This window comes from Strix uralensis, chromosome 29 (genome assembly GCF_047716275.1).
Source record: "Strix uralensis isolate ZFMK-TIS-50842 chromosome 29, bStrUra1, whole genome shotgun sequence".
Lineage (NCBI taxonomy): Eukaryota > Metazoa > Chordata > Aves > Strigiformes > Strigidae > Strix > Strix uralensis.
This window is the reverse complement of record NC_134000.1, coordinates 5,813,481-5,835,619: the sequence shown is the minus strand read 5'-3', so window position 1 is coordinate 5,835,619 and position 22,139 is coordinate 5,813,481. Positions and strand designations below refer to the sequence as shown.

The 22,139-nt window shown below is 38.6% G+C and overlaps 1 protein-coding gene across 5 annotated transcripts in view; it reads left to right on the top strand.

Annotated features, from left to right (window-relative positions):
* IFTAP (intraflagellar transport associated protein) overlaps positions 1-20,603 on the top strand; it is a 44,148-nt gene extending 23,545 nt beyond the window's left edge. For 4 of the 5 annotated variants that reach the window (XM_074852533.1, XM_074852532.1, XM_074852530.1 and 1 more), the window contains 5 exons: positions 2,816-2,973; positions 4,390-4,461; positions 5,416-5,473; positions 12,046-12,176; positions 18,193-19,122. In XM_074852533.1, coding sequence (XP_074708634.1) covers positions 2,816-2,973; positions 4,390-4,461; positions 5,416-5,473; positions 12,046-12,176; positions 18,193-18,351 — 578 coding nt within the window. In that variant the 3' untranslated portion in view covers positions 18,352-19,122. Of the gene's footprint in view, positions 1-2,815; positions 2,974-4,389; positions 4,462-5,415; positions 5,474-12,045; positions 12,177-18,192 lie in introns of all 5 variants that reach the window. The other variant, XM_074852535.1, reaches the window with a different exon arrangement.
* Positions 20,604-22,139: the final 1,536 nt, after the last annotated feature.

Sequence of the window (22,139 nt, the reverse complement as noted above, 5' to 3'; positions counted from 1 at the left end):
GTTGATCTGGCTGAGAAAAGTGTATGGCTTCCAGAAGCTTCTTCTCACTTCTCATACATGAAGGCTCGAGGATACTGGCTCCTCAGTCCCTATTGTTACTCTATAGGTCTGCACATGTTTGGCCACACAATTTGCTAATACACCCATACCCTGAAATACATTCCTATTTTTCTGTGGCTTGTCAGGCTTCAATATAAAATTTGTCTGTTCTTTGTACAAAACTGGAAGTCCATCCTGTTTTACCACTACAGTAACAACAGAGTGAAGCTTTTTGAGCTAGTCATCTAGTTCTTCCTATAAAGTAGGGTGACAGTAAAAATATCTTCAAATAGTGGGTGACCATTTTACCTGTCAAGAATTTAAAAGAGATTTCATGTGTAATACTGCTTCATTTCCATGGCTTGAAAAAGAGAGTGTGTAGGAAGAAGAGATTGCCCATATGTACTGCTGTTTCCAAATATTGTTTTGGGAAAGTACTTGCTAAAAAACAGGGAGAAGCCAGATGTCATATCAAAGAGACCTGGGATTTAGGAATTATTCAGAGGATCCATCTGTGGTCTGAGCATTAAAATCTTTTGCTAGATTGTTCTGGTCTGGTGGAATTTTCTTTCTATGAACCTTGAGCTAGATTGTTCTGGTCTGGTGGAATTTTCTTTCTATGAACCTTGAGCTAGATTGTTCTGGTCTGGTGGAATTTTCTTTCTATGAACCTTGACTCTGACGAGTGTGGACTTCAGGTTATGTGCAGCCAGCCAGCCCTTTCTATGTGTCATAGTTAACTCCAGCACAGAGCTGTCCCTGGGGATTAATAACTCTTGGGTGGATGGCTCAACCCCAAGGGCATCATTAAAACTCTCCACAAGATTTACTCCAGTGCCTGTAACATATAATTGCGCTTTAGGAATGCACTGCAGTGTTTCTTATTGTTGCAAAGTATTTTTTTCAAACTAAACCCAAGAAACTCTGCTATATGAGTGTTTATTTTTTCATTAGGAACGTGTGGTGTGAAGTTAATTTGAATTGATTGTTCTGTAGCTGCTACATATTTGATAATGGGACTTTTAAAATAAAAAGTCCTGCATTTTTATTTTGGTCATGATTAGTATATTTTTTGCCATGTTGTAGGAAAAAATCTATTTAGCTTGGGTTCAGAGATCCATACTTCCATGCACATTCTTGTCCTGATCTGTAATAAGCTCCTAGATCCACTCTGTACTGTTGAGAACTCATTTGATGATCACGTAGCTGTATCCTAATTCTGCTGGCTGCTCTGTCCCCCATGGACTTGGCTCGTAGGACAGTCAGAAGCACTAATAATTGTCTTAACTTTGCTCTTGTTGTCCAAGGAGTTGTTAAAATGTCTGAAAGATGTCCTAGGCTATCACTGAAAGACTCAGTTCTGTTTCAGAATAGTTCCCTGTTTTCAGTGAAGGCCCAATTAGCCACTATTGATGTATAAAATAAACAGGAGAGAAGTTATTCCAATCTTCTGTTGATGCACTGGCAAAACATTTTTCCAGTCTGTTTTCAAGACCGAAGGAATCCCCTACGGGAACGAACTCTGCTTGAACATCTGTATTTAATCTGGAATCTCAGGACCTAAACTTCTGGCAATTAAATATCACTGGTGTACTGCTGTTTGTTAGTCTGATCCCAATAAAATATTTACTCGCAAAATTTTCCCACCCAGTCAGATTGCTGATATAGGGAGGAAATCAAGTAGGTAATAAGCTAAGTCAAAGGCATGCTGTAGTTGGTAAGCACTGAAAACAGCAGTTCCTAAAGAAGTCAAATGAGGTGTTCTACTGATTAAAGATACAGGGGCTAGATTATAGGTCCTGTCAGTGGCTCTCGGCACGTGCTCCTGGACTGCTGGAGATTCTGGCAGTGGTGCCCGTGGGCACCCGAGAGCTCTGCAGTGCTGGGTCTGGTGGTCTCACAGCCAGTAGCAGTGTCAGCTCTGACAAGGGCTGCCAAGGCTCCCTTTGATACCAGACAACATGGGCGTTTGCTCTGATGGTTGTGAGGTTCACACGTTTGGACTGATAGTCACTATAAACAGAGTGATACCACAATACTGAGGTGGGAAGTACAAGAACTACTGCGTGTTTGGACCAGATCATCGCTGTACTATGATCAAAATCAGAGTCCTTGTGCTTGATAAGAAGGTACACCATCAGTTAGGCACCTGCACTTGAACTGCTTAAGATACCAAGTGATTTTGTGAGCACAGATCCCACATAAGCACAATTGCAGGACTTTTGAAACTACACATATAAGTGTTGGCAGTGTGTGTTGGTGTTGAGGAATGAGGGGGGGTTTCTGGTTTTAGTTCTAAAAATGTACATCTAAAATAGCTGTACTGAGTGTGTGCAGCTGCGATGGGGTTTATAGTGGTTTGCAAAGAGACTCTTCGTATGTGCTGGTGTTTGCAGTGCCAGGTGAAGGCATGGGCACAAATGTACCATTTTCTGCAGAATTCAGAGAGCATTGAAACAAAGTTTTTAAATAAAAACTAAGGTGTAACCCTACTTCCTGTCTTGCTTTTTTGGGTATTTTCAGCTCTTGGATTACTTTATCAAGTTTTCTGTATATTGCATAAGCTTTTGAGGCAATGAATTCTTCAGTATTGAGGAACTTGAAGTTCAAACTGCATATTTGGTTTTATGATAAAGATTGCAAAATAGATGTATATGATGCACATTGAAGCTCTGAGCATGAGAGGAGCAGTGAATGTGTAAAATTTGATCTAATGAAATGCAAGTTTTTCTTTTCTTGGGTAGTGCATTATGTTGATGTGTGACTCTCCTTGCAGAGGAAGCGGGGAAGACAATTCAAGGTAGTAAAGTGGACTCCTTAAGAAAAACATTTTCTACTTCTGAATTATCAAACAGAAATAAACAAGATGGCTCACCTGGAAGAAGCGAAGAAATCTGGTTGTCTCGTCCACCACAGATACCAAATGAAAATGAGGTAATGAGTTAACATTTGTCCATGTGGACAAGCACCACATTCAAACAGGTGAAATTACGGGGAGATGCACTGTCCAAATGTTAGAGGCTAGTGGTATTTATCCCATCCGAGGCAAATATTTAAAATACTACCTAAGTGTGTAATGCTTGCAGAGGCACCTGCAGGGATCGTCTTTGGCAGTGGCATTTGCTCTACTGAAGAGCTGCCATAATCTAATAAATAAGGTGCCCTGCAAGGACCTTTGTAATGCTTTTGCTGAAGACTGCGGTTAATGGTAGAGGTTGGCAAAAAGAAAAAACTTGAGTATGGATACCAGCATACACAGATTAATTTTGTTTGTTGGGGAATTTAGCAATTACTGAGTTCTGTGTTATGACCTAGGTTGCTTCAGATACCTGAACAGTAGGCAGGCCAGACGCATTTTTAGTCTTCTGAAACGTTTGAGATTAGGGATTTGACGTGTAGGGAGAGGAAGACAACAGACATCGTCTGGATAGAGGGAGATGGAAATCTGCGTCCGCTTGTTAAGAACTTCTGCTGTCCTGCCTGAATAATAAATAACTAAGCTGTGACCTAGCCTGTACTCAAAAATTCCCGTCATTAAACTTTTTGTTAAAAAAGAGGTAGCAGGTCATTTTGTGCGATACAGAGCCACACACTTAAGTGCCTTCAGATGATGGGCCTGCCAGGCCTCAGTCAAAGAGCACAAGCTGTCATTTTCCTTCCTACTAGCACATGCCTTTGAGGTGGAATCAAGCAAGGCTTTTAAAACAATCACGTTCCATCAGTTAATTGTGTAATAATAATGACAAGAATCCTTTTGCCATTTTTCTCATGAAGAATACGGTTATCTCATTGGGATAGACTGCCTTTGGGTCTCTTTGAATTGGCTGTCTGCCCCATAAAGCAATGTGCAACTTCTGTTATCCTTTATTTAATGGAACATCTTAATACTTCTCTTTGTTGCTACAGAAAAAAAGTTTCAGGCATGGCTGCACATTTTTGTCACATTAGCAGTTTAAGAAACAAATACAGTAATAGTACAGTGCATCAGAAAAATTGTAGTGTAGCAGGAGGAGGCTGTAATGCAGTAAGTTGGCCACTGTAACGTTTAAGCCTGCCCTGAGGAAAGGAAAGGGGGAAAAAACTGCTATTGAAAACAATGCTTGTGTTCTAAATGCTGCTTTTTAGGCATGTTATGATGACTTGCACTGTTGTTCCAGTTGATTCAGTCTGGTCCTGTGTAGGATTTCAAAGGATTACCTGTATACATTTTATTTTCAAGAGCATTGCATTCACTTTCTTAAAAATTGTAAATACACTGTAAAGGATCTATATGTGTAAATCAGTAGGAGCTTTGACTGTGAGTTTTGGTTCTGTTTCTTGCATATAAATATTTCTGCCATCTACCTGCAGACAGGGGCGAACGAGAGCTGGAAAGCTGCTCGCTCTGATGGAAATGATGTCAGTCTGTCTGAAAGAGTGAAGGTACGTTTTTCTTTGATTTTCTTCAAAGTGGAGATTATGAGCAGAACATGAATTGCTTTATTCATTTACAAAGTACTTGCAATTTGTTGATGTATTTCTTTTCCATCTGTGGGAAAGGAGGATGAGAGCGTCACCATCCCAAATTTTTTTCAAACGTTAATGAGTATGTACTTTTAAAGTGTAAAGGTTATGTAAGTGTTGATGAAAATGGTGTCAAATCAGGTTGGACAAATTCTCTAAGAGCATCTCTAGTTAATTCATGGAAACACAGAAGACTACTCAGTGCATATAGTAAATCCTTCACGGTAACACTATTTACACGTAGGCAGGGAAGGGCCTTTCACTCTCACCCTATGCATCTCTTCAGAGTGCTCCCTGAAATAAGAAACGTCTTTTCTTGTGCCATGTCTTAGATAGTTCAGACTGTTTTCAAGGGATATCAGCCTGAAAAAACAGTAGTGCAATGTCCCAGATGAAATACTAAAAGTTTAATAATACTTAGCTTTTGTCTTTCCCATTCAGTTCACCATTAGTATCAAAACAGAAGGATCAAGCTGTGCTTTGCCTACAGCATGCATTATCTCTGTGCCATATGCAGTGTGCTTGCAAAACTGCGGAGTAACTTACCATCTATCTTTTTCCTATGAAAATATTTCACTTCTCCATCTTCCCACTAAGTTCCTGAAAAAGTTTTGCTGTACAGCTTGAGCTTCTCTCCCATCACTGTTGATATGCAGCAATTTTGGCAGCAATTCTTTGCCTATACATAAAAGTATTTCCTTTGGGTTACACATTTCAAAGAAAATTCATATGCTTTCTTGGAAAAATGCAGGAGAGAATGGAGAAGATGAAGCAGACAATTTAATGCTTTTTTGCTTTGCTCTAGATTGTACTATAAGAAATGGAATTAATACATTTTAATCTATTTTCCAATTTGTGTTTTTTTTTTTACAGCAGGTGGACAAGTACTTAGATTTGGAGGATACAGACACAGATGAAGAGACATACAGTGGTAGGTTTTGCCCCCCTTCATATTCCCTATCGTTGTCTGTCTTTGGATGCAAGTGTATGAACACTGTTTAAAGAACTGTTTCTCCTCTAAAAAAGATGTTCTTTCTAAGTTTTTCCATTGCTAGAAAATTCCCCAAATTGCCCAAATTCCCTAAATTAAAGTACTCATTTCCTCACTGTAAGAGGTAATGAGATAATAAATTATAAAGAATATTTGTTATACCGTGTCCTAGTGAGCAGTTATTTTTTTCAAGATTTTTCAGAATTGCAGAACGCTTCTTGTCAGCAATGTTTCTACATTTTTCTGCACTTCTATTTTGTATTGAAATTATTTTGATTACAGAAGTTTCTCCACAAAGTAACGTGGGTGCTAGGAGGGAGTTCTATAAAGTGGAAATATTTAATGAAAATGTCCTTACCTATTAAAAGGATTTCATCCTGGGTTTAAAATAGATGAAACTAATTTTGATTTCACAGTGAACTTATTTAAGAATTCCAATTATGAGCATTTTGAGTTGTGTTGAACTGTTCCATACAACTATAATAATTTTAACTGTCCCACCTCTAAAAAGTAAATAGAAGCCTAGTGTCTGTAGTTATTTGTTTATCATAGGTGCCTGTGTGGTCTTTATTACCACCAGAATTGATGACCTTTTAGTGATTAATTTTTCTCATCTTTACCTGTGACTACACAAAGAAATCAAGCCACACAGATTAAGGGATTTGCTTAAGGTCCCTGAAAGAAGCTTTTACAGAGCAGGACTCTGGTCCTCAGTTCCTTGGTTATTGCCATTTGATTAGTCTGTCTAATCCGTTAAAGATTTGATTAGTCTTTCTTTTCTGTATGTGCAGAATTCCTATGAAGTCAGAGGGTTTAGAGACTTCCAGTTGATTAATATTTGGAGCTTGGCTGTAACTCATAAAAATAAGAAACCAACATAAGTCAGCTTTATGGTAAATATTCTTTCTCCAAACTGGGCATTTCAGGAAGGAGGGAGTAAGATAATAGTCCTGTATCAGGTACAGACATGAAAGATTTCTTCTGAGTGCAGTGTTCATATGAGCCCATTTTTCCCTTCATAGGATGTTGTTCTGTGTTTATGTCTTAAATTCTGTTAATATCTATTAAAAAAACCTGGGGCTTACTGGTGCAATCCTAAACTCGCATTTCACTTGTATCATAATGAAATGGGAATTGTCTCTGTCTAGTTCATGGAAGTATTGTTAGATATCTCTAGTTCAAAACAGGCCACAAATTGGATGGTGAGAGATAAGCCCAACACTAAAACACCAAGCAGGGCAGTGAGGAAGGAGGAGCTCTGCCAGAGCTTGGGGGTAGCTCGCCGCTTTCTGGACCTTGCCTCTCTCCAGGCTTTTCAGTCGTTTCTGTGTATTTGTGTGTGTGCAAGAGCAAATGTTAATCACAAATGTTTAGAAACCCCTAGTAAAGCAGACTGCGTTTGAACAAGATGAGAATTACAAAATCTGCTTGTACTGTCTGAATAGCACTTTATGCAAGCCACGCTGGGAAAACCTTTCAGTTAGTGCTTTTATTGGTGATTATAAAAATAATAAACATAACTGTATACCACCACTACTGTAGATTATCAGTGTGCTAACTACTCGCTTTTTATGTGATATTTGACTTGGCTTTCAGTCTCTGCTCTCCTCAGCTCTTCCCATGAGACAGCACTCCCTGCACAAGCTCCCTGCACAGACTGCCTCAGTGCAGAAAGAAGCCGTATCAACTCCCAAGCAATCAGCAGTGCTCACTGACAACATTAAGCATTTAGATTGTATTTTATAACATCGAAACACTGCATAGCCAGAAGCTACCTACTCCTTCTAAACTCTGTAAGGAAAGTGAACAGGATCCAGATTTATATTTGGGAAACCCACAGCCTGGGTTTTGCCCAGGGCTTTTTCAGTGGAGATAGTTTTTGAATCAAGATGAAAAATTTCCCCTTGACTCCTAAGTGCAGAAAATGGGATTTATAGTTTGACAGTTGTCTTACATATCAAAATCCATTTGGCAGGCTTCGTAATAAGAGGGGTAAAATCTTACTCCTGTAGAAACCATAGCAACAAAATGCAAATTAAAATATAACATGGTGTCACTTCAATTGTTTGTAATAATAAAGTAATAGAAAATAATATCACCGTTGACCGCCTTAATAAAGGATTAATTCTGAAGAATTCCAGTTAGTTTATTAGTGAGGCATAGTGTGACACAAATTTGAAAGACATCCTGTTGCTGGCCTTTTAAAATACTGCCACCTGTATGTCAGAACAAATGATAAAGACTTCAGATTGGCAAAACAAGCTAGGACACCAATAAAAAATATCATACCTTGCTGGTATAATTACAACAAGCTTTTATCTCTGCTGGTTATTGGCAGCAGTTCAGGATCTCTGTACTTCATTTAGCTTTAAAGGGCAGCTCAGTTAGCTGAGTTAGCAACTGTACATTAATACAATAAGTATTCACACTTAAGGGGAACTGGTTCAATGTTGACAGTGTGAAAAGCATAGATAGAAAATAGCTGTTAAAACATCCCATCTAAACCCGTGCTTTTGGGACATGCCCTGGATGAATAATTCTGGTGGGTTTTTTTCTCTTTTTTTTTTTTTCATCTTATTTTCCTAAGTCCAATGTCTTTTGAGGTGTGAATGAATACAGCTGCTTCTTACACAAAAAAAAAAAAAAACCCAAACAGCAGCTCATCGATTTGGCCAGTATGCAAATTCATTGTAGCTATTTTCATTAGACAGCACTGGGCTGAAAGCCTGAAACCAGGGCAGTGCTTTGCATTGTGGGACTTTGGCACAGTAAACCATGATTGGCAAAGTAAAATTACTGCCCTAAACCATAGCTTTAATGCATTGTGGAGAGACAGCGTGTGTATGGTGGACTGTTTAATCGCTCTGTCTCACTGAATCTAATCTGTAACTGTAAGTAGTTTAAGGCAACAATAGAGATGATCAGGTTTTCTCCAGGGAGGGATGGAGAATGCCTAGTACCTATGTTTTGGCAAGAGAATTTCTCTCCAGTACTGGTGACAAATCACTTGCTGCAGGGCTCGAAGAATAGTTAGGTAATAGTAGGTAATACTTGTATAAAGTACAAAATATCTAAAAAGCATGTCTAGAGACCTTGAGTGTGCTATGTTTTAAATACAAGAGAAAATTAAAATAGGACTAATTAAATGTATGGGTGAGGCTGCATAGGCAAGGATTTCAGAGTCTCATCCTAATCCAGCTTGGAGCCCTGAGGTACTGTAAGCTTGTCTTTTCAAGGTCCCAGTTCTGTGTAACCCCACAGGGGCTGAGGAGAACCCAAGTGACTCAGATACTTTGAAGCTGAGGCCAAGCATAACTGTTTGATTATTTAAATAATTCTTTAGGCAAATTATATGAATATCTGTTATTTTCCATAATCTATGCTTTTCCATTTATATTTTAAACCTATATTTACATCCAGAAAAATCAGGTTGAGGAAGAGGATTTGAAGTTAAATTATGTGGATTTTTTTCAAGTTAAAAAACACCCCCCAGCTAGTGAATCTTTCTTTTTTTCTCCTTCAGTCTCTGCAATCCATTTAACACTGCCTTGAGTTGATTTCACACTAGGCAGCTCTTTGGGGCTAACAGCCTGAAGCCTGAGAATCAGAGGAGACAGCAAAATTTAGCTTTTAAGCTTTTTTCGTTGTTACTACCTCCCTCCTCAGCTCCCCATCAACAGCGTTTTTGTGAAATGTAGTGTCTGAAAGTGGTAAAACCTGTGTTAGTGTATCTGTAGCTGGGCATCATTTGGCTACAGGGAAGCTAAAGATAGCCAAGACTTTGAACTTCTTCAGATCTGAAAGTTCAAAGCAGGTTTGTGCCCATAGATTCTCTTTTTCTATACATACAATTAATGTCAGTGGTGCCCAATGAGCAGAAATTCCCAACTCAGCAGTGGCCACAGATTTTAGTAATCACTTTCTGTGGGTCTATCATGTCAGGGGAGAAAGGGACTAAAGAGAAGAGAATTGCTCAGTTTCCAAATACGCCCTCCTTAAAGTGTGCTGGACTTGAGTAAAATCATCGGAGTTCTCTGCCACATCATCCAGGAAGATGATCCTTCATGGTACGCGAAGTGCATTTCAAAATCTTTTCTCAGATTTTTTGATATCGCTGCCTGCTCAGTTATCTCTATATATGGTGCTGCTGGCAGTATCCAAGGCTTTCCTGTTGCTAATTAATCACCTCCACAGAGAACATAATTAGCAGCTTAATTAGGATCATCATCCACTACTGCTGTAGCATCAGCCTAAACCAGCTGTGAGGTACTGGCTAGAACTTACAATAGCCTACAGTTCCTTTGGGAGCTCCTACTGAGAAGGAGGACTGTCAAAACTCCCTAATTTTTCTCTCTGAAGGAGTTTCTTGATTAAACATTATCAGGGAAAGCAGCATTTACCGATTAGACTTTCATATGCTGTCACGCAGCCAGGATAGAGAGACAAAGCTCATTTCTGGCATGTCTACTGGCAAACAAAGGTTGATTACCACATTCTTATGGGGTGATTGAAGGGAATTTGAAACATTGTTTGCATTACTAACGAGCTTTAAAATAGTGGAATTGACATTCTGAGTATGACAAGCACTTCTTGCTAAAAGCAAAAATAAATTTCCTTCTGTTGTCCTAATTTTTAAGAGTTGTCTTTCTGAGCCATTGCCAGACTGTTGCATAACAGTGCTTCCTCCTCATCTTGTCTCTGCAGATTGGTCTGTTGGGGGCGAGGGGAAGCTCTTAGTACAGAAATAATCAGTGTTTATATTGTGAGGTGATACAAACCTCCCGATGTCCAGGCTTCCCTTCCTTCAGTGAGGGTATACGCGTAGGGCGCAAGTTCGAAACAATAGCAGAAGATGCCATTGCCTTTAGATTCACATTTCTTTCTGTCCTACAAATAGTTTTGACCCAAGTTATGAAAGATCAAAAAGAGCAGTTTGAGAGCATGTGAAGATATAGTGTATATACCTGTGGGCTGCACTGTTCTTTCTCACACAGCTGATGCAGAATAAGATCAGGTGCTAATGCTGAGAACGAGTACTGAAAGCACACAGATGACTAGAGATAGATATAAGCAACCGAGAGAATAGGGGTAAAAACTGGAAGTCACTTATATGTGAATCATGAACCAAAGGGTGAAAATTCAGGAATGAGTTACCCAAGGGAATGAATTCAGCTCTTTTTATTCTACTTTACAAGTCCAAAGCCCTGCTGACTTTGAAATGGTACACACTTCCCAGAAGAAAACTAAATGAAGAACTTGATCATGGATTTTTTACGAAGGCCTAGCTAGGAAATCATTATTTTCAAGTACAGATTTACAGGAGAATGAGAGGTCTGTAACTCCACTGCTGTGGTAAAAGTGTTCAGGTGGAGATAAATAGCCACTTCTTCCTTTTCACCCCGGATCTATGAACCCTCTTATTGGTTGCATTAACTAGCATTTAAACAATGCTTTGAAAACTTATTCCTAGATTTCAAGAGGAAATCAAGCTACTAAAATGCAGTATAAAGCTGTAAAGAAACTTGTCTATCAGCCAGAAAAAAATAGTAGGTAGATTTACATAATCCTTTGACTAAATTGCAAGACATATGGTCCCCTTAAGTTCCTTCATAAAAACATTACTGAGGCAAGATGGACACATCTGTGCTGTAGCAGAGCTGAGATGGATTCATGTTAAAAGATATTTCTAAACCTAAGGCATATCCTTCTGAGCTGTCACAGAAAGCAAACCCACTGTTCCCAGTATGAACATTTTGCTTAAGTATGTAAAGGAAAAATGATTCAGAAAGTCTGTGCATTTGTGAACTGGGGACCAAGTCCTGCCCATGTGGAAAGGCTGCATGTTGCTGTGTCCCAGACATAGGGAAGTTCTCTCAGGTACCTCTTTCTGGAAAGCTCAGGGAGGAACAAACATCCATGAAATATCCTTGGACAAGAGAGTCATCTGGCACTGTAGTGGGGAATATTAGTACTTCTACCAGGTATTTTTACTTAATGTTTCGGGAGGGTCATGTTAAGATGCTTTGCAAAGATTCTTTAAGCCCACTGTACAGGTGGTGAAACTCTAGCAAAAGAGAATTGAATGGGACTGCCCAGCTAATCAATGGCAAGACCAGGATTCAGTCTGGTGTTTTATAACTCCTACTGCAGACACCTCTGCTCAGGACCTTTGTTATGAAAGAGATGAATCCAATCCCAGGTGTTCTCTGAATTTAGGAGTGTCTACATCCAGATTTTTAATTCAGTATCCTTAAGAAAGGAGAGCTATCTGTCTATTTTCAACCCAGGTTGATTTTTCCTTAGTATAGCATATTTTATTATCTAGATTTTAGCCCAGGACTGCATGGATCTGTTTTAAAGATAGCTGCCTATATTATATATTATGCAACAACAACTACAGCACACTTTGACTAACAAGCTTCTGCCTGTATCTGAGCACTACAGGATTTTACACAGGATTTTGCTAATTTATATATTGAATGGAAGGTTAAAGTTGACTATTTTTTATTCAGCAGGGTCATTGGTTCTCCCAGGAGAGGTGGAACAGCCAGTGACTTATTGTACGCCCTGTTTTGAGAAGCCTACTCAACTGAAGTTCAGACCCTTGGCAGTTCCACAGCCATCGGATAGCAAAGCCCAAGAGGTATGAAGTCAGATTTATTTATTGGGGTCAGATTTATTTATTGGGGGGTTGGGGTGGGGTTTTTTACTTATTGGCTTCTCATGTTATTTCCACAAGAACAGAGGGATATAGATGGACTGTGTGGAACTGCTGTGAGTTAACAAACCACATTATTAATTTTAAAATTATTTTTTAAATTAATAATGAATTCTTAAATACATTAAGAATTGAGATAAACGCTCTAATAGAAATGTATTATTTTATCTTGCACACTGATACTATGTAATCCTACATTTTCAAAATGTGTACTGCAATACTTCAAACTGTATGTGGGCTTTTTAATATTTAATTGCTGTGACTAACAGAATATTCAAGTAAACTCTTGCACTTCCTGACCTTTTAGCAAGTCATTACTTACATAGAATGATGGGCCATTTAATTTTCCAGTGATTTCATGATCTTACAACACCCTGCAGTTCTCACTGGACTGAACATTGGAACCACCTTCTGCAACAAGGAGGTAGTGAATGACATGAATGTGACATTTAAAAGAAAAAAGACTTTAGAAAATGTTGTGATCAGAATTGGGATTTGTCCTTTTGGAAACGAGTAGTGGCAAGATGCTGCTGAGGATCTGCATTGTCTAGGTCTGGTGTGGAGAGGTTTGCATTGTGGAGTCTGAGTCTTTTAATCAGCCACAATCAATAGAAGCTTTAATTTAGAATGCCATTTTCCCTCAGAATTTCAAATCGGAACAGAAGGTGTGGGTCGCTCACAGGCTTATTTTAAGTCATTAAGCTTCCTATAAAAATAGTCAGTGTGAGCATTAACTTTTGGGGATGTTTCTATTGCAGAGAATTCTTCACCGCTCTTTTCCCCTGCCTGATCATTGCAATAGAAGCTGAAGTTAGCTTCTGGCTAAAACGAGCTGTCTTGATAGTTTCATATGCTTGTTGATGTCCCATGAGGCTTAAATCAAGTTTATAAATGACGCGTGACCGATGAAGGGTTGATGTTATAGCAGTGCATATGGTGCCTCCTTCCCTGAGCTCAATTGTGTTTAGTTCTTTGCAATAAACTTTTTACTATAAGGAACAAGTCTGCTTTGGGAAAAAGTAAATGTTCTAAAATGACCTTTCAAGCTTTAATACCCACCATTCTGTGAATAAAAATACTCACTCTTTTCCCTAAGGATTGACATAATTCAAGGTTTTTGCCTTGAGAAATACCTATTGGCACAAAAAACCCCGTAGAATGAGGTTTTATGGTTTCTCATTTGATAACTTCTGTATAAAACCAAAGAAGAAGGAGGGTTGTAGCAGCCTGCAGTGTTCATAAAGGATTGCATATGACTCTTTAAACTATAATTCATGAAAAATAGATGAAGATCCCACTGCATGCAAAATTCATTTTCATTTGAGGAAAAGTTGCGTTATGAAAGAGAATCTGAGTATTATTACATTGGTTAAGGGTTGCTGCATTTTTCAAGAAGAAAGACGGTTTTCACAACCGTTTGGTTGGTGCCAGGCTACTCAAGATGAAGGCAGACTTTCCCTAAATTATACACATATGTGTGCCTTCATTTAGGTAATAGAACTGTGGCCTGATTTTTAGAACTGTTGAGACTGAACAGGTCCATTTTAAAATCCCTCAGTGCTTCAAATTGTCATTGCCTTGAAAATTAATTCTTGCACTGCTTATGGCAGGACTAGTTTAGAAAGAGGAAGAAGATTTTCCCTGGAGACATCCCTTCTTTGAACTGAGACTGTTCTCTGTCCATCAAAACAAATCTCTTTGGGAAGGGCAACAGAATGTGGCTGCCTAGTTGGTTTTCATAGGGAATGGAAAACCATTGCCTGTGAAAAATAAGGAAGCTTAATAGTGCAATGTAGGATGTCAAACGTGCTGTGGAGATATTGTGAAGGACTTCAGGGAAGCGTGTGTATCTCTGAATATATTGCTAGGGAAAGTTTAGAAAAAGAGGCTCTGCTAAGAGTATATAACTTGACTAATTGTTAAAGAACAGCTTATCTCCCTGAAACTGTTTTTCTGTCAAAAACTGTTCAGAAGAGGTTCGGTGAATGACACAGCAAACTATTTGTGTTGTCCACCGATGTTGCTTCATCTTTCTTCCCTGGTTTTAGACATAAATGTGTTGCTGGATTTCAATATCGCCAGGGCAGCGTACATGACCTCCCACAGGCCACTGCAAATTGAAACAACGTTCACTCCGTGGTTGAAGTATATTATCATAGAACATTTGCCTTCCCTACCCAGATATTTATTCTCTCCTTTATTTCTACTTAATAATTTTGTTCATAAAAGACATAATTTTTTTTCATTAACTACATGTCTTATGTCTGCTTCCTAAGGGTCTTTATTTGTTATGTCCCCCCCAGCATACATCTGAGTGCAACTGGATGCATATTTTCCATCCACTCACTATAAACATGCATTCAAAGTGGGGTTTATCTCACCTAACTTCAGTTTAAATTTAGTCTAATTTAGTCCTTCTGTCACCAAGAGGGGAAGATAAGCACCTCCAGAAAGTGATTCATCCCAGTTGCTGTAGGCATTTGTCCAAAAATGTAATATATCTCTGTCCACAGACTGACTCTCAGGCTGGGTCTTTTTTGGCTAGTTAGCTACCTTAATCTAGAAGCCTAATTTTTATATGGATGTGATTAGGAAACATGAATTCTGCCCTTCTATTCTCCTTTGTTTATCTTTAGTTTGAGCACTCAAAAAGGTATTTACCATGCCTATCATTTTATCTTTATCTGTGGAATGGCAGCATCAAACACCTAAAATACAGCTTCCATTGAGTTCTTTTGGTTTAAGGTTTTACTGATAGGCCTCAACTGAGGTTTGATTCTGCTAAGTGCTATGCATTAATCCAACAAGAACAAGGAAGAACTTAAAGACAGGATTGACTAAGTGAAAGAAGATGGAAGAGTTACATCTTCTTAGAGGTCAGTAGAGACAGAGATTGAGTGACTTGTCCAGAATGATGAAGCAGAAGTGGAAAATTGGTCATTTATTGACTCCCAATCCAGTGCCCCAAGCTCAAGACAAACTTTTTTTTTCTTCCAAATACCTCAGTATATATTAAGCTTATATGAGATAATAGCATATGTGCCTTCCCCCCCCCCTTTTTTACTTATCGTTATTGAGCTAGTAAGTTTTCCCTTGAGTATACAATGAAATAATTGGTGAGTGTATGTGCATCCTTTACATAATTGAACAAGTGAATCACAGAGTGCCATAATTACACAGAAGTGAAGGTTTTAGGACAGAGACAAGCTGTTCAGTTAACTTTAACTCCACACAGATTAATAAAAAAAATGAGTTGCCAATTATTAATAGACTCTTGAAAGTCTGAAGTTTAAGGTATTTTATTTACAACATTACTTTGTAAAACAGCCTCTAGCAAAATACTTCAGTTATTAATATGAGTATTACATTATTTTCCCCTTTAATTTGGACATGCAGGAACTGTAAATGAAAATGATTTTTTCTTCAGAGAGTAAATCACAGGAGCAATCTTAAGCAAACTGGCATTTTCTAATAGAGCAAAATTCTATTCCCAGAGAGCTCTCAAAAAGATTTCAATTAGATGTTAAATTAGACACCTGAAATTCATGTATTTCTCTCAGCTCCTTAGGCAAAAATAACAAGATAATAACTTGATCAGCTCAGAGGATTCGGTGTTATATTGCAAAATGTCTTCCTTTTGAAATAGATCAAAATTGCAATTTGCAGTACAAAAATTTTAGATGCCTTGTCTGCATGGAAGGTTGAAGTGAATGGCTTCTTGGGAGAAGAAGCAAAAAAAGAATCCCTGGTGCTTTGAGTACTCGTTGCAGAGATGAAGCACGCTGATAAATATGCAATGTGAATGAACTTTTCAAATGTGCAATGAGTGGGTAACAGAAGAATTGTTAACAGTGAAGTTGGGTATGTTCCACTTCGTCATCTATTTTCACTTAGCGTTTTGGGGCTGAGTTTTTTAAACAAAAGTTTTTCCAGTATTTCTCTGCGTCTGCATAAAATGTTCCTGGAATGCCATGAAGGTCAACAGAAGGGCATAGTGAATGTGTGTATACTTTCCATAACTATGCTGGGAGAGGAAGAATAGATTCGTTTTTGTAGAATCCCTGTGAAGACTTACTGTAATTTAAACTCTTCTTAGCTTGGTTACCTATAGATGTGGTAACAAATATTGTTACAACCAAAGGAACTGAAAAATATTGGCACCTTGCATTGTATTTTAGAAGAGTGTTTTGGATGTCTGCAAAAGACGGGTAGTAATGAACCCTGATGACTGGTACCAGTTGTTACCCAGTTACTGGTACCCTTACTTGCATGGAATTTTAGAAGGCTTTGTCTGTGGAAAAGATGAAAGGAGCCTTAATGACCTTAGCCTTAATGGGAAAGAGAGCTTGTGTGCAGGCTTCGTCTCATGTAAACATTTCCTGAATGTGCTATTTATGAAAGTTAATGATGGTTTACCTGGATAGTCTATGTATGCAGGCAAGATAGTCTTTGCATGTGGAATGAGTATTGTTTTCTAGACCAACTATATCTACAAAGTTTCTTTTTCTCATTTATAAACGCCCGGTCTGCATCTGGGATGATTTATATGCTTCAGCATCTGTTGAAGCCAATGTAAGCCAGGTTCCTAGAACAATCATCAATATGGATGATTAATAAAATTATACAAAACCAGAAAAAAAAATTCCTGATCAATCAGGCAGTATTACAGTTTATTGATAAAGGATATAGATGCTTGCAAGATGCTTGCTGCCACGTCTGTCAGGTGCCACTAGGGAGGAATCCAGCCACCACTTCTCTGACTTATTGGATGGCATTAACTGTGTCAGTGCAGCTTCTTACAAAATGTTACCAGAAACTGTGTGGGATACTGTGCCTTCTCAGCTGAGCAGTGACCGTCGATGCTCAGTGTTCTTCCTCCCTTTCAGCAAAGCAAATAAGTGTATTCTTCAAATACATCAGTAGTCATTGGCTTCACTGAGGATTCATCAGAAGTTTGAAAAAATAAGCATGTGTTTAAATGTTTTGCTGATTTAGTACTAAAGTACTTAAATCTTTGAAGCACAGAGCCCTTGAGGAGATGTGCTATTTGTCATGGTTGAAATTTCTAGACATTTTATATTAACTTCTCAAAGGATAGGGAGCATTCCTGTACAGATTGGGCAGTGAGGATGTGTCTCCTGTGTAGCTCTGGAATTAATTTTATGTAACTGCTTACCATAAACCTTTTGTGTCATGGCCCCCTGCAGTTTCTTATCATCATGCAGCCTGCCATAGTTATTTGTTTTCAGTATTTTATTTCATAGGCACAGCATTTATTCGAAGGCATTGCAATGAGAAGCGATACAGAAATGCTATAGGCTGTGTCAGCAAAGCAAATATTGGCAAATGCAGTAAGACTCTGTGTTGATCATGCAGGAAATCCAGACCAGCCAATTGCATATCTCTGAGATGGTCAAAAGAAATTTTTAGAGTCTGAAAATTGATTATGTGTCATTTTGCTCATTCCAAGCATTTCCTTTGCTGAAACTGTCTTCTGGGAAGCATGTTACATTAGTATCAGATGCATGTACACTGAAGCTTTTTTTGATACTAGCCCAAATTTTCAGGATATGGAATCTGTCTTTGAAATTTAAGATAGCTGTATATAACTTGTCCGTATCCCCACAGCCCTGCCTCTACAAGTTGCAGGAGTGTAATAGATGTGTGCAAGGGAGGTTTTTAGATTCCTTGCCTTGAGCAAAATTAGCTAATGATATTCATTCAGATACAGTACAGTACAAATGTGGCACATTAAATGGCTTAAATTAGGTCAAATTGAATAATTGAATTTATTCTTTTACTTAAAAAGAGCTTAATCAGCTGAGAGAGCTGGAGTCAGAAAAAATAGTTTAATTAAATATTAATTAGAAGTTTGTATTTTGAGCTCCCTTATCATCACTTGCAGGCGTATTATTTATGTATCTGTTTTTCCTCATTACAGCTACTAGGAGATGATGTTCAACCATTCTCGCTTGATGAAGAATTTGATTATGACAATGTGGCGCTGACCCCTAAGTTCTCTGAAGCTGAGCTGAAGGCCATTGTAGAATTGTCTGAAGAGAAGCAAACGGAGACAGATGTCAAGTCAGCACAAGACTGAGTCAAAGGCATTCTGTGCAGTGCTCTTGAAATAGCATTTTTAAGGGGTAAATCTTCACTGTACCCTTATTTAGAGTTTTCATCTGTGTGGCCAGTAAATGACATTCTTGAGATTTTTTTGTTTGTTCTACCAAGGTGCCTTGGAGCCTGAGGTTGCCTTTTGCTGTACCTCCTCCTAGTCCTCCTGAAAACACAGAATAGGAGGATAGTGCTTGGCCAGAGTTGCTTGTATAGGAGCCCGTTAGCCAGAGAGGAAGTATTTCCATCCCTTTTATATGTCTGTACACCGGTTTGCTTAGGCATTCAGGTTGACTGAGGAGGTCTGTATTTGAACCTAAACCCAATGAGATCAGTGACCTTTGATATTCTTAGACCCCAGCCATCGGCTACTTTGTTGTTTTCCAGGTGGTACAAGGCAGCTGGAAGGCTGTCTCAAATGGCAGCCGTAAATTCCCTTTTGTAGAAAAATTCTGGAGCAGAGTGAATCCTGTATTGGCTCAGACTAGGTGTGCTGGGGTAATTGCTCCCTAGGACCAAACCATGCTGGTGGAATTCAGAACGGCGCTATGGCTACTCTTGCTTGTATTTGGTATTGACTCAGTTTCTGACTAGTGCAAAGCTAGTCCTAAGCTGCCTTCTACCTGATTCTTGCAGTAATGCAAATAAGAGCTTTTTACAGCTGACAAATGAGTCTATAAACTCTTCCCCTATATTTACAAGACTTAAATATGCAGAGTTATATGAGTGAATAAATCTGGGAATATTGTGGTTTTTTCTGTCTCTTGAGTTACTTTAGTTCTGCAAAGAAGTAAATATTCCTGTTTCCAGTAAACTTTTTGAGTTGATCAAATTTGACGTGGTGCAACTCCTAACAATTAAAACATGAACTGCTACGATAAGTCTTCCACACAGAGGGAAAAATAGTGATCTCATCCATTAAAGGAATTGGCATTGAAAGGCTGTCAGATATTACATTTTATTACAGGAGATGATTCCAAATACCAGCTTATGGCTTACATTCAGCATCACCGAAATACGGCAGACTCTGGAGTTGAGTAAAAGTCACGTAGTATGGGTGGGGAGAGAAGCGTGTGCATCTCTGACACAAGGTGTACTCTTGCTAGGAGGTGTTTAGAATTCATTTTTCTCAGCTTACTGTAGAAGCTTTGCTCTTGAGGCTTGGTTTAACATCATAACACTGAATCGTATTATTGGTCATTTTCTGGTATAACTGCATTAGCTAAAGTTTATTGACCAACATTTTGTCCTTGGCCTATCTCCATTATTTCTGAAGTGGGTGATTAACATGATGAATATGGGAAGAGCGCCTGAGCAGACAGACTAGAGACCAAACCACAAGTTGTTTAAAGGCTCTGGATGAATTCCCTGTGGCTGGTTGGCAGCTCCGTTGTCAGAAATTTATAAAAGCAAAGAAAGGTGCTTTGATGCTCCAAAAGACATTTTCTGGATCAGTAATTTCGTAGACCATAATCACACACCACTGAAATCTGAATAACATTTGTTTTGAGGAATGGTATTTACCTCAATTAGGGGGATATAATTTGGCAGTGAGACTAACAAAAAGCAGAGGAGAAAGTGGTCTCAGACAAGATGTTTAAGGAGAATGATATAAAACTCCAAGTGTGTTGTATAGAAAAAGTGGTCTGTATAGGACCTTGCTGATAGAATGTAATGAGAAATTTATTTTTAACAAGTACACTCAAAAGGATGCCTGTGCTGTACTTAAACCAGGTTTTGATGCAATTGGTTGTATAGCAGGTTCTGCTGTTTGGAAAACATTTATTTTTTTTTTTTTAAATGTGAATTCATCTGAATTCAGTGGAGTGTTTTGTTGAACCCGAGATATTTGGAATTAATTGCTTCAGATCCAACTGGAATTTTCTAGTGAAACATTCAGCTAAAAATTCCTGAACAGATCTAATTATTAATTCATCTTCTGGAAAACACAGATAATGTATATAAATGGGAGGGATAAGAAGTAAGTTCTGGAAGAGCTCCATGAGCAAATCTGGGAGGAAAGAAATTGAGAACTGCTGTACAAAGATAGCAAGGTCAGCCTTTGAAAGCCTCAACAGAAGAGTAAGGGAGGCAGCTGCATTAACATATGTATGTATAGCAAAGATAAAGGAAGGAACCTTTAGTCTAAGAGACCTCTGTGTACAGAGTTTGCTATTCTGCAGATAAAGAATCAACCGTAAATAAAGGTGAACTTTTTGTGGGTTTGTGAATTCAGCACTTCTTTTGGGGTATTTTTTTAGAAAGGCATGAGACACACAAACTGTAGATCAGTCCTGCCAGAATCTTATTGCCAGTAGAGTCGATGAGAAAACTTGTCCAGGGGTTCATAATGATCTTCAGGCCAAATCAGCTCTGGAATCTCTAAGTGCATCTTCTATTCATTTCATTATCAATTTTCCCCTGTCCATTAGGGATACATCCAGCCGTTCAGTTCCTTCTCTCATAAGCAGATGATTCTCTTACCAAATGTTCAGAGTATCTATTATGCTCCATAAGTGTCATTCAGTATAGTCATTATATGGTTTGGTTTGATATAAAGAAACGCTTTGCTGCAGAGTATCCAGCAAAATTGGAACTCTTTAGTGACATCCATCTTATGCAGAGAAATGGGGATAATTCACCTACATTTACACCACTCATGAGTTAGATTTTTGCTCTTTGTTAACAGAGATGAATATCACAGTGGAGATCAGGCAACACAGGCTACATTTTCTGGACATGACATTTTATTGGCCTGCCCCGCGGTTGTTTTTGGCTTGTACCTTTCATTTGATTACCCTTCACAGAGGAAGCATATTTTCCTCTTCTCCATTACCAGGTTGTCATTTTTAAGGACATACTTTATGTGCATGTTAAATTTTATACATGTGCATGGAGTTAGTTACCTGGAATTGTTTCAGTGTTCGCGAGGTGATCTGGAGTCTGAATAATATATACCTTGTCCTCCTGTAGCTTGTATTCTCTTTAATATTTAATAGTTTTGGGAGGGGTTGGTGAGGGACCTTCACCTTTTCTGTTTATGGTCTTTTCTAAACATTTTTCCTGTTTTCCCAAAGAATTAAAGGCAAAACTCATGCATGAAACGGGAGACTTCAAGTGCTACTTGGAGTCGACTTAGGGGCTGCTGCAGTAGGGAATATGATTTTCTCCCTACCACACTTACAAGGATTTTGAACTGCAAAATCCCTGATGTTGGGTGAACCCGTTGGCAGGGAAGGCTGTGGGATGTGTCTCTGTAACCCCTCTAGTCGTGACCACATTGATGTCTAAAGTGCAATAGAGATACGCATCCGTATCAGTCGGTGAGCTCGTCTGTATGAAACTTGTTGCCTACTTGGGTGTTACCAGAAGGACACTGACTGTTTCCTTCCACAGTCTTAACGGATCCCGAGTTATGGGGAGGAAGGCCATGAGTTTTATGGGGAGTGTAGTAGCCCTTCCACTGGGGCAGGAATCTGAAGGGTTTTTTCCTTGGCTGACAGGCTTGGATATTATTAATGCTCAGAGTTACTCTTTGTGGGTGTAAAAGGAAGAGTAATTATTTGCTGAGATAATAATAGTTGTGAAAGAATAAGGTAAAAATTGAAGAAATGAAAAGAGATGCAGACAAATCTGACTCAGACATTGTTATGGTTCTAAATACATTTCTATTAATGCACAAAGGTATCATTATATACACTTGTGTACACACAGCGCCACTGAAAGAGAATAATTTTAGTGTGGAGAGTACTCACCAGTTAATTCCGAACC